General features: G+C 45.8%; 1 protein-coding gene across 6 annotated transcripts in view; it reads right to left on the minus strand.

Annotated features, from left to right (window-relative positions):
- The window catches only part of IQCE (IQ motif containing E), a 75,957-nt gene extending 61,098 nt beyond the window's left edge, over positions 1-14,859 (minus strand). For all 6 annotated transcript variants that reach the window (XM_064295973.1, XM_064295972.1, XM_064295971.1 and 3 more), the window contains exons 1-2: positions 14,751-14,859; positions 1,317-1,364 (exon numbers count right to left, since the gene is read on the minus strand). In XM_064295973.1, coding sequence (XP_064152043.1) covers positions 1,317-1,364; positions 14,751-14,786 — 84 coding nt within the window. In that variant the 5' untranslated portion in view covers positions 14,787-14,859. The remainder of the gene's footprint in view (positions 1-1,316; positions 1,365-14,750) is intronic.
- Positions 14,860-19,490: the final 4,631 nt, after the last annotated feature.

The raw sequence follows: 19,490 nt of genomic DNA on the forward strand, positions 1-19,490 counted from the left end.
GGGATCAGACTGCGGGCTAGCTGAACCAGGGCTCCACGGCATGCCCTCGTCCCCAGTTCTCATCAGAATGAAGGGTGTGGCCAGTTGTGAAATCAGACCAAGGATACCACTCAAAGGGCCCAACTCTGCCACCTAAACTGTCCTCCCCCGCCAGTTCTGGAGCAGGGTGAGTAACTTGGCCTCCTGGGGAAGATTTAGCAAGATGAGACCCAGAGAATCCGTTCAGTGCAAATTTCATCACAGAAGAAAAGGCCACAAAAGAATCGCCCCGCCTGGAATCCTGACTTCTGTCACAGCCAGGATGCCAGGAGCAGAGCCAGCACAGGTCTGGTCCTACTCCCGAGTAATTACAGGGCCTGGAAATGAGACTCTTCCCAAGCCTCGTGTCCTCATCTGCCTCACAGTGGACAGAGAAGGCCCAGCATCAGTCAGCCCCTCACTGCCCTACCAGCAAAAAGACCGTGCTCCATGCTCAGTGTCAGCTGGATCCTACCTGGCGGTTAGTGTGGTCCCTACCCCTCCTGGAGTATCTCAGGCCCAGCTTTTAAGTGGAGCTGAGGGGCAATGCTCAGTCTTAGAGGTCCTGCCCTCACCCTGGACGAAGAACCTACTGCTTCCCTTTCAGTCTACAAGTGGAGCTAAGGGGAACTGAGAACTGCCCAGGAAGCTTCATTCCAAGTGAACTTGCTGTGGTTTGCTAAGATCACACTGGCTGTAAGACATGCTTCCCTTGGCTCTTCTTTCCCTACAATTGTCATTGGCATGCTTCATTTTCTACTCTTGAGAGCTTTCCAAACATACGTCCCGAGGCCAGGCTGGGGCCACAATGTGGCCACTGGATCTGACCACTCTTGCTTTCCAGGCTGGCTCCCGCACTTAAGCCCAGGCTGCCCGGTCAGCATGCGGCTCAGCTCCCACAGCAGCTGCCAGAGGACCTTCCCTCTTCCCCCAGCAGCTGCTCTGACCATGCCTCTTACGCTCTTCCTCCTCCCCTGGGTGTCAGGACGGGGCAGGCTCAGGGCAGGGGACCCAGACAGAGGCAGTGATGAACTTGTCACCTGCCTCAAGTGCACTTTGCTCAGAATGATTCTCTGGGTGAAAGTTTTAAAATTATAATCACAGTTATTTAAACCCAACTTGACGGCACCTAACAACAACAAGGGCTTGAATCTTTTCAAATACCAAGTAGTTTTCTGAATTTGTACTTCAGCTCTGAACAGTATTTGTGGAGAACGGCCTATTTTACACGTCTAAGTAACATCCAGAAGGGCAAAATAGCCAGCTGGACTAAACCACTGACCCCTAATCACACTCACCGTCTCAAAGTCAGAGTCAAAGGTAATTGCAGAAAGACTGTCATCTCCCTGGAAGAAAAGAGCAAACATCATCACGTTAAGGCACTGGCTTGGTTTCCAACAGTCAGACTTAAAAAAGGGCAAACAGCCGGTCAACAGCTGCTGAGGCAGAAACCCAATACATCAGACTCGGCTGACACTCGCAACAGTGCAAACTGGGTGGTGGCGGCCAGGTGATTTGGTCTCATCCAAAGGACTAGAAGGCCTGGGTGGGGAAACAAATGAAAACCCCGCCTGGTAGGGCAGCTGCTGGTCTGTCACCCCCAGTGACACTAGTCCCACAGAGGGGCTGTATGCTTTGACAGAGAAACAGTTTCTGGTAACAGCGTTTCGTTTTCACATTGTTCAAATGCTCCAAGTCTTAACTCGCCTTTGCATCAAAGCACAATGAACCTGTGACAGTCTCCTGATAAGAACAAGTAAAAGTCATCTTCAAAAATCAGACTCATTAATACATAGGCTATTACATGAGCAAGACCATTGGGTTCAAAAAGGTTTCTACCTTCTTACTCTAGGGAGTCTGCCCTGGGCCCAGGGAGTAAAACAAAATCTGTCCTGTCTAATGTTAGCACGGCTCCCACAGAATAAAGGGACTTTCCCAAGAGAAGGCTATTTCTGTGTTAACTCATTTCCTCAGTGTAAATCCTAAAAAGAGAGAGGGCAGACTTTTTTTTTTTCAGTCCCTTCAGAATAATGTATAGATGATTTTATAATGTTGCTGCTAGAAGTTCGGACTGAATACCCCTGTCATGAACGATAATGCTATATCTCAGTGGTGGTGGTGGTAGTATGTTTCAGGGGACCCAGCTTGTCTCCGAGATAGCTGAATTCATGCAACATCATAATGAGACTTCATTGCATTCCGAAAAGCCCACGCATCATTTTAAGTTACCATTCTGCAACAACTCCACCGGCATGTGAAATTTTATGAGAGATGTACGGCAGAACTACAAAACGGGTAAGGTGCAACTGCAAAGATTTGGTGTGTCCTTAAACCGCACTCCTCACAAACACAGACAGCCCGGGCTAAAAGTGCAGCACGACTTGATTTGGGGCAAGGGGACAGTGGTGCACTCCAGAGAAACAGAATCTTAATAAAAATCACCTGCTGACTTAGACTTTTGATGTCATTAAACTGCTGGCACTATAAGGTATGAATAACACATGACGACTGTAGAGAGTAGTTTCCATTTAACAAAATACAGTCAAATGATGTGCAACCTTTAGGAAGGGAACGCAGTGACTCAGATACACATATTAAGACCAGACAAGCCAAATAAATGACCTATATTCTATCCCACTGGCATCACAAAGGATGTACCTGCCAACGACGAATGTCAAGCTATTGAAAAATAAACAGAAAAGTAGCGATAACTTTCTTTGTAAGCATTTGTAATTAGTACTTGCTCTGAATGAAATCTTGAAGATGTTTTGAGTGGCCTGAAGACTGAGCAAGGGGATTATATGTGCAGTGAGTGGAACAAAGCAATCTCTATTCTAAGACACAGCAGCCCTGGTGGTGCAGTGGTTAAGTGCTTGGCTGCTAACCTAAAGGTTGGAAGTTCGAAACCACCCGGCAGCTCCATGGGAGAAAGACCTGCTGATCTGCTCCAGTAATGATTACAGCCTAGGAAACCCTATGGCACAGTTCTATTCTGTCACACGGGGTCACCATGAGTAAGAATCGACTCGATGGCACATAACAACATCCTAAGAGGTGTGCTCAGAACCCACATAAACCCCAGACAGTCCTCCTCCAGGCTTGCCACTCTCCCTCCTCCAGCCTTGCCACTCTCCCTCCTCTAGCCACAGGGAGCTAAGAAGTTAAGTGCAGTAAACATCTGCAACCACACAACAGTCCAAGGACCCACCCTATCAGTCAATACCATGAAACACATCATTTACCGTGTTAAAAAATAAAAAAAGAAAACCCCATGGATGGCCAATTCCTCCAGTCCACCTCCTTCACGTCCTCTCTGTGGCTGCCACGTATTTCTGGAAAGCTTAAATTTACCTCTCTGGGGTCAAGAGTCCACAGGGCACTGGCTGGCTGGCTGGCTGGCTGGCAGCTGGGTGAGAATCAGAGAAGACATGGGTAGCACCTTTGCTGCACCCACTGTGTGATGCTAGTCACTCACCACTGAGTCTCAGCTTCCTCATCTGCCATCTAACAAAGGAGGACATATTCTCCTACCAGATTTGTTAAAGCACTAAAAAAAAAAAACTAAATTAAACACAGAGAAAATAAACATATGAGTAACGTATCCAGAAAGAGATCCAGGATATATGAGAATTTACTATATGATAAAAGTGGGGAACGAATTACAATCTAGGGACTGTCCCCCTGGACAGTGGAGTGAGCTATGGCGGGCTCTCTCCTCAACAAGCAACCATTTAACTAGAGCAAATTAGAAAAAACACTATCATTTGAAGTTCCTGGAAACTGACCTAAGGGCATATAGCAAACAGAGAGGGATTCACTCAAGAAAATCTACTTGGTCTAGGTGAGAACAGCCAGGGTCTGTGGCATTTGAGCCACGACCTGCTCTCTCCCCCGATACCAAAACCAGATAAAGATACTACAGAAAAAGAAAATTACAGAAAATACTTCACAGAACTCTACCCCAGGTAGGTGCGGTCAAGAACTTGGGGGCTCCCCGTCCCCCAGTACCCAGTCTAGGGCTACAGTTTCACTCTGGGGAGGGGGACAGGCTGCCGAGATTTCTTATCTCCCCCAAACCCACATCACAGAAGATCTATTAGGCCAGGTGAGCCTGAGAGGACCAGGCTCCCTTCTCCGTTGGGCCTTTGACAAATATCAGCTGCTCATAGGTGGATGAATTTATGTCTGGGATTCTCAATACTGTTCCACTGATCTATGTATCTGTTGTTATACCAGTACCAGGCTGTTTTGACTACCATGGCAGTGTAATAGGCTCTAAAATCAGGTAGTGTGAGGCCTCCCACTTTATTCTTCTTCTTCAGTAATGTTTTATTTATTCGGGGCCTCTTCCCTTTCCGTATGAATTTGGTGATTTGCTTCTCCAACCCATTAAAAAATGTCATTGGAATCTGGGTCAGGATTGTATCATACCTGTAGATCGCTTTGGGTAGAAAAGGCATTTTCACAAGGTTGAGTCTTCCTATGCATGAGTAAGGTATGTTTTCCACTTACGTAGATCTCTTTTGGTTTCTTCCAGTTTTCTTTGAATAGGTCTTTTACATCTCTGGTTAGGTTTATTCCTAAGTATTTTATCTTCTTGGGGGCTACTGTAAATCGTACTTATGTGGCGATTTCCTCTTTGAAGGAGTCCACCTTATTTTTGTACATTTATCTTGTATCCTGATACTTTGCTGAAATCTTCTATTAGTTCCAGTAGTATTCTTGTGGATACTTTGGGGTTTTCTGTGTATAAGATCATATCATCTCCAAACAGAGATACTTCTTCCTTACCAGTTGGGATGCCCTTTATCTCTTTATCCAGCCTAATTGCTCTGGGTAGGACCTCCAGCACAATGTTGAATAAGAGTGGTGATAAAGGGCATCCTTTTCTGGTTTCCATTCTCAAGGGGAATGCTTTCAGACTCTCTCCACTTAGGATAATGTTGGCTGCTGGCTTTGTATACACGCCCTTCATTATGTTCAGGAATTTGCCTTCTATTCCTATGTTGCTGAGAGTTTTTATCACGAATGGGTGCTGGACTTTGTTAAATGCCTTTTCTACATCAATTAATAAGACCATATGGTTCTTTTGTTTTACGTATATGATGGATTACATTGATTGGTCTTCTAATGTTGAACCATCCCTGCATACCTGGTATGAAACCCACTTGGTCAGGGTGAATTTGTTTGATATGTTGTTGAATTCTATTGGCTAGAATGTTGTTGGTTTTTGCATCTATGTTCATGAGGGATATTATCTACAATTTTATTTTTTTTGTGTGGTGTCTCTACCTTGTTTTGGTGTCAGGGTCATGGTGGCTCCATACAATGAGTTCAGGAGTATTCCATCCTTTCGATGCTCTGAAATATCTTTAGTGGTACTGGTGTTAACACTTCTCTGAAAGTTTGGTAGAAGTCTCCAGTAAAGCCATCAGGGCCAGGGCTTTTTTTACCTTGTTGTTGCTTGGAGTTTTTTAATTACCTCTTCAATCTCTTCTTTTGTTACAGGTTTATTCAGTTTTTCTACCTCGGTTTGTGTTAGTTTGGGTAGGTAGTATGTTTCTAAAAATTTGTCCATTTCCTCACCGTTTTCAAATTTGTTGGAGTACAACTTTTCATAGTATTCTGTTATGATTCTTTTAATTTCAGTTGGGTCTGTTGTGATATTGCCCGTTTCGTTTGTTATTCAGGTTATTTGCTTCCTCCAGTTTCTCTTTTGTCAGTTTGGCCAATGGTTTATCAATTTTGTTGATCTTTTCAAAGAACAAGCTTTTGGTCTTGTTAACTCTTTCCATTGTTTTTCTATTCTCTATTTCATTTATTTCTACTCTAATTTTTATTATGTCCTTCCTTCTGGTGCCCATGGGTTTCTTTTGCTGCTCTCTTTCTATCTGTTCGAGTTGTAGGGTTGATGTTTTGATATTGGCCCTTTCTCCTTTTTGGATGTGTGCATTTATTGCTATAAATTGACCTCTGAGCACTGCTTTTGCTGTGCCCCAAAGGTTCTGGTAGGATGTGTCCTCATTCTCATTTGATTTCTCTGAATTTTATTCCATCCTTGATTTCTTCTATAATCTAGTAGTTTTTCAGCAAGGTATTGTTCAGTTTCTATGTATTTGATTTTTTTTTCCTTGCTTTTTCTGTTATTGATTTCTACTTTTATGGCTTTATGGTCAGAAAAGATGCTTTGTAATATTTCAATGTTTTGGATTTGTTAAGGCTTGCTTTGTGGCCTCATATGTAGTCTATTCTAGAGAATACTCCATGTGCATTGGAAAAGAAGGTATATTTGGCTGCTGTTGGGTGGAGTGTTCTGTACATGTCCATAAAGTTGGTTGATTTTTGCATTTATATCTTTTGTGTCTTTACTGAGCTTCTTTCTGGATGTTGTGTCCTTCACCAACTTTTCAGCAGACTTTAACTGGTGTGTTAAAATCTCCTACTATTATTGTCGAGCTATTTCTTTTTTCAATGCTGTTAGTTTATTTTACACATTTTGGATCCTGTCATTGGATGTGTAAATATTTATTATGGTTATGTCCTCCTGGTATATTGACCCTTTCATCATTATATAGTGTCCTTCCTTATCCTTTGTGGTGGGTTTTGCTTTAAAGTCTATTTTGTCAGAGATTAATATTGCCACTCCTGCTTTTTTTTGATTACTTTTTGCTTCATATGTTTTTTCTATTCTTTGACTTTTAGTTTGTGTCTTTAAGCCTACTGTGAGTCTCTTATAGGCTGCATATAGATGGATCGTGTTTTTTAACCTATTCTGCCACTCTCTGTCTCTTTATTGGTGCATTTAGTCCATTTACAGTCAGCATAATTATTAATAGGTATGAGTTTAGTGCTGTCATTTTGATCTTTTTGTTGTTGTTATTGTTGACAGTTTCTTTGTTCCACTTAATTTTCTGTGCTGAGTCATTTTCTTTATGTATTTTCTTTTCATCTTTCATTGTTGTTGTTGACTTTGTTTTTGCTGAATCTTTAAGTTTTTCTTTTCTTTTTTAATTTAGATGTGTAGGATTGTTAGTTTCCTTTGTGGTTACCTTAAAATTCACCTCTATTTCTCCAAGTTTAAACCAATCTTTTCTTTCTTGATATTACCTTGACTTCCTCTCCATATGAAAGTTCTATGACTACATTACTTAGTCCCTATTTTTTGTTTTAATGTTGCCATCTTTTACATATGACATCTCTGTTTCCTTATTTTCAGTGTTTTAGCTTTGATTTATTTTTATGACTTCCCTATCTGGGTTGATATCTGGTTGTTCTGTCCTGTGTTCTAATCTTGGGTTGTTATCTGTTATTATTGATTCTCTAACTGGAGGACTCCCTTTACTATTTCTTGTAATTTTGGTTTGGTTTTTACAAATTCCCTTATTTATCTGAAAATGCCCTAATTTCACCATCATATTTGAGAGACAGTTTGCTGAATATATAATTCTTGGTTGGCAGTTTTCTTCCTTGAGGGCTTTATATATGTCATCCCATTGCCTTTTTGCCTGCATGGTTCTGCTGAGTAGTCAGAGCTCAGTCTTATTGACTCTCCTTTGTAGATGACTTTTCATTTATCTCTATCCACTCTTAGAATTTTCTCTTTATCTTTGGTTTTGGCAAATTTGATTATGCCTTAGTGGCTTTCTTTTGGAATCTGCCCTGTGTGAGGTTTGATGAGCTTCTTGGATAGGTATCTTTTCATCCTTCATGATATCAGGGAAGTTTTCTGCCAACAAATCTTCAACAATTCTCTCTGTATTTTCTGTTATCCCCCCTGTTCTGGTATTCTTAGGTTATTTCTCTTGATATAGTCCCACATAATTCTTAGGGTTTCTTCATTTTTTTTAATTCTTTTATCTGATTTTTCCTCAAATAAACTGGTGTCAAGTGCTTTATCTCCAATCTCACTAATTCTGATTTTCATTGCTTCAATTCTGCTCCTATGACTTTTGAGTTGTCTAATTCTGAAATTCTATTGTTAATCTTTTGGATTTCTATTTGCTGTCTCTCTATGGATTCTTGCAGCCTGTTAAATTTGTTATTATACTCTTGTATAACCTTCTTAAGTTCCTCTACTGCTTTGTTCTTGGTCTGCCTCTTTATGTGATTTGATATTGACTGTTGTATCCGAGCCATCAGAAAGTTATTATCTTTATTTTACATTTGCTTATTGTGTCCTAGCATCTTCTTTTGTTTTGATATGCCCCAATAGGCTGGTCGTGTGAGCTCTTCGATTTTTGGTGTCTTTGAAACTCCCTCATCCTGTCACCAGGTGGTTAGAGCTGTTACTAGGTATGTGAGCCCAGGAGTTTGTTTACTTTTCTTGTGTGGATTCAGCTCAGGTGTCCAGGTCATTGGTCACCGAGTATGTGGTGCAGGATATCACCTATAGTCCTAGACAGGCAGGGCTACATAGGGGTAATTAGAACAGGCACAAGTATCTGGCTGCAGTAGGGGGTCACGCACTGAGCAAGGTAGGAGGCTAACAGCTGCCCCTGAGTGCATGGGTAGAAGGCATGTCCCTGTTCCCTAGAACAGGTAGGTGGGTGGATTTTGCAGCTAGACTTTGGACACCCAGTGCTATTGGCTGTAAGGACTGGGAGGCACCACATATTCTCAGACCCCTCTCTTGGGTGGCTTGGTGGAGTGGGTAGAGCCACCAGTCCTCAGGCCCATGATGTGGGTAGGTGAGGACCTGCTTAATGGGTAGGGCAGTGTCAAATGTCATTAATCTGCCACTCCCCCTTAGCTGCTGCAGTGGAAAATAGGTTTCAGGTATGTACCCTGTTCTACTACATTAATGAGGGCCTATGCTGTTGAAATGGGCCCACACAGGTTTAGGAAGGGGTGAAAGGCATTCAAAGTCCATGGACCCCTTATGCCTGTGCCTTGGCAAAGGGGTTGTGCTACCCTGAGGTCTCAGTTTAGAGGAGCTGGCAGATTATTTTTTCCTATTTGTTATTTGTATATTAACTTGTTCCCTCACCAAAGCTGGGAGAATGGCTTGGGACATGTGATGAGTCCCACTTCCAGCCCAGGGGGAGCAAGAATTGCTGAAGCTGGACCGGGACCGGAGCAGTGCGGGCAGGAGGCGGGTGAATGGGAGAGAGGTACTTCCCAGAGGTGGAAGGGCTTTTTTGATCCTGTGTAGTAGATTAGATGCTTGCACTTAACTTTCACAGATCTAGCGCCACTTTCCCCTGGTTCTGCACACTTGTGCGGACTCTCCACTGCTCAGTTTCTCCCAGTGTGGAAAAAGTGTCCAAAAGGCTACTGCTTGCCTCAGCCTGTGCGGGCTGGCCAATCCAGCCTGCAGGGTGCCAGCAAGGTCAGGTCTGGCAACTCATCACTGCTTCTGAACTGTCTCTCCCTCCCCCTGCTGGTCAGTCTGAGTCCTTAACTTTGTCTTCGATGTTCAGGGCTCTAAGATTGTCATATATAATCAATTCACTTGCTTTTTCGGGTCTTTGTCATAAAAGCAACCACAGAAAATGTCTGACTACTCCACCATCTTGGCCCCACCCCCGGGTTTGTTTTTTTTGATTTTTATAGGGTTGCTGTAGGTTGCAATTGACTGGACACCAACAGGTTTTGGTTTGGTCCCTAGATGAATGGTGGGCAAAAACGTAAACTCCACAAACTACGATAGCAGCTTCCAAGCCACGCACACATCCAATGGCAAACCATACAAATCTAATAGGCCAAGGGTCTTAAGCACAACTTTTGACCATTAAGTGGCTTATGCTAACCCAGGGGCGATCCCTACATAGCAAGGCTAAATGATAAGAACAAGAAAGAAATCTGAGCTGGGGATATGAGGCTACAGAATGCAGGGGAAACAGACTTCACAGAGTTAGTTCAGCCAAGTCACCAATCAAATAAATAATCAAGCAAACAAAAACATCATCAACCCCCTAGGGAGGAAGGCTCAATATTCAGAGTTGGTATAATATATTATCTAAGCATCTAGTTTTCCACAAAAAATTATAAGATGAGCAAAGAAAAGGAAAGTGTGAAAAATACACAGAAAAAAAGCGGGCAACGGAAAATGGTTTTGAAGGGGCCGAGACGCTGGACTTAGCAAAGACTTCAAAGCAGCCACTATTACTATGTTCAAAGAACTAAAGGAGACCATGTCTAAAGAATAAAAGGAAGATGTGATGACAATGCCTCTCCAAACAGAGAATATTACCAAAGACAGAAATTACCAAAAACAATGGAAATTCTTCAGTACAATAACTGAAATTAAAAATTTCACTAGAGGAGCTCAACAGCAGATCTGAGTTGGCAGAAGAAAGAATCTATGAACTTCAAAGCACAGTAATAAAGATTATGTGATCTGAAGAACAAAAAGGAAAAATGATGAAGAAAGATAAACAGGCCCTCACCAAAACGTGGGACACAACTGAACACACAAACATACATGCAATGGGAGTACATGAAGGCAAGGTGACAAAGGGGCAGAAAAAATATTTGAAGAAATAATGACCAGAAACTTGCCAAATTCGATGAAAATTATTAATCTACATATCCAAGAAGCTCAGTGAACTCCAAGTAGAATAAATGCAAAGTAATCCATGCCCAGACACATCATAGTAAAAATGCTGAAAGTCAGTAATAAAGAATCTTAAATCGGTAAGAGAAAAAACTCATCACTTAAACGGAACCTCAATAAGATTAACTGCTAATTTCTTGTCAGAAACAATGAAGGCCTGAAGGCAGTGGGATAACATATTGAAAGTGCCCCTGGCAGTGTTGATGTGAGATTCCCCAAAATTCAAACCCACTGCCATCTAGTCAATTCCAACTCATAGCGACCCTGTTAGGACAGAGTGGAACTGCCCCACAGGGTTTCCAAGGCTGTAATCTTTATGGAAGCAGACTGCCACATCTTTCTCCCACAGAGTGGCTGGTGGGTTTGAACCACTGACCTTTTGGTTAGCAGCCTTGTGCTTAAACACTGTGCCACCAGGGCTCCTTGGCATGAGATTAGAAGAGAGGATACATAAGGCAGCCTCGCAGTGTTGTGAGATTAGACAGAGGATATGTGAGCGCCCCTCAAAGTGTTGTTGTGAGATTAGAGAGAGGATATACGAAGCAGCAGAGCACAGTTGTCAGGAGCGAGAGGTCTTGGGTAGGTTGACCTGAGCTGGGAAGCACTTAACACAGGACTCAACAAATAGTAAAACGCTTGATAAATGCTATCATTATCACTTTGTTCTAGAAACTATGAAGCCTTGTACAAACATTGGCTACTAAGGCTGCTGGGGATCAAGCCCGTGGTTCCACTTGACTCTCGCCCTTCTTGACCCTGCCCTGTAGTCAGTCTGGCCTGTTCACAGTCCATGGCACCGCTTGCTCTATGGCACACGGTAGGTGCTCCGTAAGTGTTCGTGAGCGAACCTAGGGCCGCTCTGCTCCTAGTGAGTTTGGGAAATGCAGAGGCCCTGCCTGCAAGAAGTTTGGATCTGGTTGAGGAGAACAAGTCAGGACCAGCCGAGAGAGGCAGCCAGGCAGCCTGGGCAGAGGGCCTCCTCAATGTCGAGTGGGCTTTGCACCAGTCTCCCCAACACGATTGAGTTCTTTGAGATCCAGGCACCAGGTCCTAAACTGCTTTTGTAGGCTCAGAACCTAGCAGAGGGCCTAACATGTATAAAATAATGTTTGTTGAATTATACAGAAAAACATTCATAAGCAGCACTGCTTCTAATAGCAAAAATGTGAACACCAAAGAGTAAAAGCAGAAAACTAGATATTTTGTTGCTGTTAGGTACCTAGAGTGTGCCCCTGACTCATGGTGACCCCATGCACAAAAGAACAAATCGATGCCCACTCCTGTGCCATCCTCATAATCAGGTCTGGATGAGACCATTTTGATCCACGGGGTTTTCACTGGCTGATTTTCATAAGCAGATTGCCAGGCCTTTCTTCCTAGTCCTTCTTAGTCTGACAGCTCTGCTGAAACCTGTTCAGCATCCTAGCAAAGCATAAGCCTCAACAGACAGATGTGTGGTGGCTGCGCATGAGGAGCACCGGCAGGGAACTGAACCATGGGTTAGAGTTTTAAAAATCTCATCCCGGAAAATGTGTGGATAAGGATAAATGCTAACAGCAAATTAAATGACAAAGGTTATAAAACCATTGAAACATGATTTCAATTTTTTAAAAAAATGTATGGGAAAAAAGAGATTAGAAAGAAATATACCAGAATGTTAACTGTGGTTTTCTGTGGGTGGTCAGATTATGGGTAATTAGTTTTTCAATTTTTCCATAATGAGGAGTAATTTTTTAAATTAAAAAATAAGTTATTATTTTAAAAGATAAAAAGCAGTCACTAAGGGCCAGTATGGATAGGCAGGCCCCCGAGATAAGGCAGGACTTGGTTCTGTAAGGGACAAGTGGGAACGTCAGGGCTCCAAGTCACCAGTACACAGAGCCCCTCCTCTGGCGAGCTCTGTACAGCTCTGCAAGCACTGGGGTCTCAGTGAGAAGAAAGCAAAGTGAGCAAAGTTCCCTCCATCCGGAACCTGCCAACGGCTTCCCATCTTAGCATGAATGAAATCTTTAAACCTTAAACCAAAAGTATCCCCTGAAGTCTTCTTTAAACCAAACAATAGTTAAGCTTAACTACTAAAGAACGTCCTCCTTGAGCATTGTGCTCTTTTAAAATCTATCTATATGGGATCAAAGCAGCCCTGGTGGCACAGTGGTTAAGTGCTCAGCTGCTAACTGAAAGGTCGGCAGTTTGAACCCACCACCTGCTCTGCAGAAAAAAGATGTGGCAGTCTGCTTCCGTAAAGATTACAGCCTTGGAAACTCTATGGGGCAGTTCTACTCTGTCCTACAGGGTCACCATGTGTTGGAAGTGACTCAAGGGCAATGGGTTTATATGGGATCAGACTGAGAACAGCAACTTGAAAGGTTAGACAGGAAGCTTAGGGGGCAGTGAGTTTATGTTAATGGCGGAGGAACAATTCAGAAACGGAGAGTGAGAATGGTTTCACAACTTCAAGAATGTAATCAATTCACTGAATTGTACAGGTAGAGATTACTGAATTGGTGTACGTACTGCTCTGTATACTTTCAACAACAACAAAAATAAATAAAACAGTTTCAAAAAAATCCCAACTCCCTGCCATGGCCTGCAACCTGCCCACCTTCAGCCCATGCCCACCTTCCACGTACTCCCGTTGTGCCAACACAACCCACACATGCTTTCTTTCAGTTCCTGGAACCCATCAACCATTCCCAAACCTCAGGACCTTTGCACACATTCTTCTCTCTGCTCCCAGATCTTTACCAGAGTGGTTCCTTCCTGTCATTTAGAACTGGGGCAAGTGTCAGCTCCTCATAGGGGCTGATCCCCAACTCCACCCCTACCACATACATAGAATTTTAACTTTATGAAATTATCTTTGCTATGTGTTTATTGTTTGCCTTGGTTTCCCCCCACTGGAATGAGGCTTATATCTGCAGCACCTAGGTGTTGTTGTGTGCCATGGAGTCAATCCCCACTCATAATGACCCCAAGTGACACAGCTGAGCTGCCCCACAGGATTTTCTAGGCTGTAATCTTTACGGGAGCAGATCACCAGGTCTTCCTCCCACAGAACTGTCGGTGAGTTGGAACCACAGACCTTTCAGTTAGCAGCTGAGCACTTTATCAACTGCTGTACCCTCATCTTCATGGAAAGGAGCCCTGGGGCACAATGATTAAGCGTTCAGCTGCCAACTGAAGGGTCTGTGGTTCCAATCCATCAGCTACTTTCCAGAAGAAGGACCTGAACATCTGTTCCCGTAAAGATTTCAGCCCAGGAAACCCTGTGTGGCAGTTCTGCTCTGTTATATAGGGCCACTATCAGCATGGGAAAAAACCCCGGTGGCATAGCGGTTAAGTGCTGTGGCTGCTAACCAAGAGGTGGGCAATTCACATCCGCCAGGCGCTCCTTGGAAACTCTACGGGGCAGTTCTACTCTGTCCTATAGGGTCGCTATGAGTCGTTATTAACTTAACGGCAGTGGGTTTTGGTTTGGGTATAAGCGGGGAAGGGCTGGACAGCACGCAAGGATCTTTACTGAAAGGGGACCGCCAGGTCTTTTTCCCGCAGAGCCGCTGGGAGGCGCCAAAAATACTTAGTAAAAGAACAGTGCCCCTTAATCCTACCCTCGGAACAAAGCTTGGCACCACCGCCTCCAGGAAGCCTATTCAGATCCCCAGGCCAGCCGAGGCCCTCTTCTGCGCTCCCAGAGCCTGGGGCTTCATCCTCCCACTTGGATGGCCCAAAGCAGCCCGTGTGCTGACTCGGGCCTTGCTGCCTCTGGCCTTGGGTCGGGAGTATCTCCGGAGGAGCCGCCAGGAGACGATGGGGTGGGCACGCACTTACGAGGGGAGCGATGGCAGAGGCCTGGCCTCATAGGCGCCTGGCTGCGAGAGCGCGGCGTCCGGGAGGGCTTCCTGGAGGCGGCAGGCTCTGCAGGGCGGGCTCCCGGGGTGGTTAGAGACGGGGGCGCGGGGCGGGGGTCCTCAGGCGGGCGCTTATGCGGTAACAATGTCAGCTGTCATTTGGGGACGCCTGCGGGCGCCTCCCTGCCTCCCCACCAGCCAACGAACCCAGCGCTTCGAAGGCGGCGGGCCGGGCCCAGGCCTCGCGGGTCTACGGAACCGGACCGCGCCCCGAGCCCAGGAGAGTGGGGGCGCGAGGAGGAACGGAGAGGCCTGCCGCGCGTCCTTACCGTCTCCGAGGCCGGCTCCCCGGTGCCCAGGGACATGGCGGCTGCCCCTCAAGGCTGCGGGCGCGGCTCCGCGGGCAGCCCAGGGCGCCCGCAGCCTCAGGGCCTGCCCGCGCGCCGCGCCGCCTGCCTGCTGCCATGGCAACCGCGCCGCCGACCCGCGGAGACCCGGATGTGGCAGCGCCTCGCGTGCCCGGGGCGACCGTGCGCGTGCGCTGGGCTTCTGGGCTCAAGCAGGCCAACCCGGAGCACGCCCGGAGTTGCCTGGACTTGGAGCGGGGCTGAACCGAAAAACCGGCAAAAACTATCAGCAGGCGGTGCTTAGCAGTTTACAAAGTGCTTCTACTGCCATTATCTTATATAAACTTTACAACAAGCATGTGCGCTTTTTGCTACATAGCGTACTACGTAGTAGTAGGCGCAGTTCATAAAAAATAGGCAAAGGGAAAAATCATAACAGAAATAATGTTCATTCACTGAACAACTTGTGTAGAAGTTGTTGAATGAGAACCTACTGTGTAAACCTTCACCAAAAACACAATAAAATATTATTAAATAAATATTAAGCATAGGTAATTGTTGTTGTGTGCCATCAAGTCGATTCCCACTCCTAGTGACCCTATAGGACACTAGAGCTTTCCCACTGGGTTTCCCAGGCTGTAATCTTTATTTACCGGAGCAGATCACTAGGTCTTTCCTCCTCTGAGCTGCTGGTGATTTCGAACTGCCAACCTTTGTTGCAGGGGAAAAAACATCACCAAGTTTAGTAAAGCAAAATTTTATTTGGCATATACTCAAAAAGACAAAAGTGGGAAGTGGGCAAGCATGCTGCCAGAGCTAATGTCTGCCCGAATCCAAGGAAATATTACAGAATAGGCAAGAATGGGGAAATGGACAAGCATCCTGCCACGGCCCTGTCTGCCCAAGTCCAGAGAATATTACAGAAGAGGTAAGAGTGGGAAAACAGACAAGCATGCTGCCGCAGCTGTGTCTGCCCGAGTCCGGGTCATCAGTGTCTGCTAACATTACAAACTCGGCAAGACCATTGAAAGCTTCACCTTTTCACAGACAGGCTGGAAACTGTGAGCAACCTTACATTTTGAATTGTCCCTCTCAACAATCATGGGTACAGGTTTCAGTAAGGACAGTCAGAAGGGTCTTCATTGGTCCCACAAATTTCTATTCACTAAATGTTAACAGAAAAAGATAAGAGTAGAAAGTCTTTTGTGTTCTGGTTTCCATGAAAGGTTCCCTAAAAGGTATTTTCCAAGATTATTCTATTGTCTTTAGCTCAGGGCCCAGTTGATGTGTCCTTGTGAGTCCCTGTAAGCCCTTGTGAGCCCCACTCCAGCTGGGTCACATTCTGTATGCTCAAAACCAACGAAAAAAACCCATTGCTGTTGAGTCAATTCTGACTCATACTGACCCTACAGGACAGAGCAGAACTGCCCCGTAGAGTTTCCAAGGAGCACCTGGTGGATTTGAACTGCCAACCTTTTGCTTAGCAGCCATAGTTCCTAACCACTAAGCCACCAGGGCTTCCCTCTATGCACAAAGACAGGCAATAATGATTCCAATAGATTTCCTAAATCACCTTTCAGTTAGGAGCCATTGTGCCACCAGGGCTCCTAGGCAATTAATTAGAAAATATCAAGTTAATGTTGAAAAAGGTCGACTTCACAGGCTACTATTTCTGAAAGCGTGACATTTAGAAAAGTATCTCCCTTAATCACAAATTTTAGGCTCCAGGTTCTGATAGAGCCTCAGGGCAATATAAAGAAAAAATTAAGAGTTTGTACTGCATTCAATATGTATTACTAAGATACAAACCCAGTGCTGTTGAGTTCATTCCGACTCATAGTGACCCTATAGGACAGAGTAGAACTGCCCCATAGAGTTTCCAAGGAGCGCCTGGCAGATTCGAACTGCCGACCCTTTGGTTAGCAGCCGCAGCACTTAACCACTACGCCACCAGGGTTTCCATTACTAAGATTCTTAGGTGCATTTGGTTCCAAAGTAAAATAATCATGTGCTTCTGTTCAGTTGTTATTGTTGTTAGGTGCTGCGGAGCCTGTTCCAACTCACGGCGAACCGATGAACAACAGAACAAAGGGTTGTCTGGTCCTCTACCACTTCCTGAACGTTAGTGTGTCTGAGCCCATTTTTGTGGCCGTTGTGTCAATCAATGTCATGGAAAGTTTCCATCATTTTGACTGACCCTCTACTTTACCAACCATGATGTGACCCCCGTACTCCTCGGCATGTTTTCTCCTTTTTCAAAATGGGTGACTGAGAGCTTGACATAGCTAAAGCCATGATGAACCTATAAGTTTTTCTTCTTCCTCTGCCTGCTTCCTCCTTCGCATACCTCTGTAAAAGGCTTTGTTTTGACCTAATGTTAATAACTTTGTTTTTTTTTTTTTAATCTGATGCAAACAACTTTTTTGTTGTCTGACCACCTGTGACAACCCCCACAGGAAAACCAGAGCCCAGGTGTCTAATATGTACCTCTTTAGTCTGATAAAGAGTCTTTTGTCAGTATCTTGTAATGATGAATAATTCCTCTGGCCAGGCCATCTGAACACTACAAAGACACCTCTAACCCCTTTAAGATCCTAATGTAAAATTGCTCTTTGGGACTCCATAGAGACAGCCTGTGTTGATGCTGGGTCCCCGGTGATGTATAAACCCAGAAACTAAACCCAGTGCCATCGAGTCAATTCCGACCCTACAGGACAGAGTAGAACTGCCCCACAGAGTTTCCAAGGAGCGCCTGGCGGACTCGAACTGCCGACCCTTTGGTTAGCAGCCGTAGCACTTAACCACTACGCCACTAGGGTTTCCCCGGTGTATACATCTCCTTAATAAACTTTCTCACTCTTTCTGACTTAGAGTATATTTCACTGGCACGACTGCTCCAGGGCACAGACCCTAATCGGGCAACAATGATGTCCTGTTCTAAGAATTGGTCTCTCCTGATGACATGTTCAAAGTAAATGAGAAGTCTCGCCATCCTCACTTCCGGGGAGCATTCCGGTTTTTGAAGTCTGATTCTTATTTTAATATCCATGACACGTCTGCTTTCTCTTTCATAATAATATAATGTAGTCTTCCCCAAAAAACCTTACTGTAAAGCTGACGTTCTGGAATGATGAGCCTTGTTTATCCACTGGCTTTGAGAAACTCTGGCAACATATCGGAGGGCCCCTGAGAACCCAGTTTTGAGCCTGGAGGCCAAACGACCTCATTCACTCTGCGCCGGGAAAGCACGCTTCTTTTTGACACGTGCTTCCTTCCTGACAAGCCCGCGAGGCCCCGCCCTTTCCGACATCGCCCCGCCCCTTCCTCCGGCAGCCCCGCCGGATGCTCGGCACGTACCACTGAGCGCACTGATGGGGGTGATGTGTCGGAGCGACCGGTTTGGCCGCCACCTATCCCCAACCTGTCTCAGGTGGAGCTCATTCCCCCATGTCTTGGCCCCCTAGGCTCGCAGAGTAGCTTTCAGGAGGCGCCGTAGCGGTCCCCACGGTCGCCGTCCACCCCCTGTGCCTTCTTCTGGCCCGGGGCCGTGGGCGGGGCGACAGGGGGCGGAGCCAGCGGCACGGGGACTGAAGCTAAGTGGGTGAGGTTCCTGCCCCGGCGTGGGTCCCAGGCGCTGGTCGGGGGTCCGACCGCAGACCGGGCTGGGGGAGGGGTGTTGGGAAGGCCGGGAGCAGCGCGGGCGCGCGCGGGCCTGTGCTCGATTGCCAGGCCGCCACGTCTGGCGCCCCTCTCGGGTCCCCATCTGGGGGCCCGGGACTGAACCGGGTCTTGGACCTAACAAGACTGTCCAGATACAGATTGCAGGAAAGATAATTTCCCAGGAACGTAGCTTCGCCCTGGATGGACAGACGGACTCCCAAACCAGACAGCTCTAAGCCCCTGACCCAGACAGGTAGAGCCACCGTTACAGCCTCCTGCGCGCGCACCTGGAGGCCACGGGACCGACACACCAGCACCGGCACTTCCAATCTAGAAACACTGATACCCCCTCTAATTTCCCAGCCAGAGCTACAGATGCGCACTCCCATCCTGGGAGAGATAAGTCACTTTTTAGCCAAGAAGAACAGACACTCCAGACCCTGACCAGATACAGTCCACTCCACACCCCCTGCCTACAGCGGTTTGTCAAATGCAGACACCACTGGCCCTGGAAGGGACACACAGACACTTTCCGACCTGGTCTGGGACAGATGTGTGGACAGATACACCTTCCTTGCCCCACATCCCTGGTCCCCAAACTTAGAGACACCCGACTCTGCCCCGCCTGCAGCCCAGTGTGAGCCCCTGACCAAAGTCCAATGTTAACAGACCCTTGTGGTTTAGGCCAGACTCTCCTATTTCCCAGCCAGGCCATCAGCACTCAGAGCTCTGCTTGCTTTTGACCACCTCATGTTGTTGTAGTTAGGTGCCGTACAGTCATTTCTGACTCAGTAATCCCATGTGACAGTAGAACTGCCCCGTTGGGTTTCCTAGGCTAAAATATTTATGGGAACAGATTGCTAGGTCTTTCTCCCATGGAGTCCCTGGGAGAGTTCAAACCGCCAACCTTTAGGTTAGCTGTCGTTGGGTGCCTTCACGTTGATTGTGATTCATGGCAACCTCACATGACAGAGTAGAACTGTCTCATAGGGTTTTCTTGGCTATAATCTTTATGGAAGCACATTGACAGCTCTTTTCTCCTATGGAGCCACTGGGTGGTTT

Source organism: Loxodonta africana, chromosome 12 (genome assembly GCF_030014295.1).
Source record: "Loxodonta africana isolate mLoxAfr1 chromosome 12, mLoxAfr1.hap2, whole genome shotgun sequence".
Classification (NCBI taxonomy): domain Eukaryota; kingdom Metazoa; phylum Chordata; class Mammalia; order Proboscidea; family Elephantidae; genus Loxodonta; species Loxodonta africana.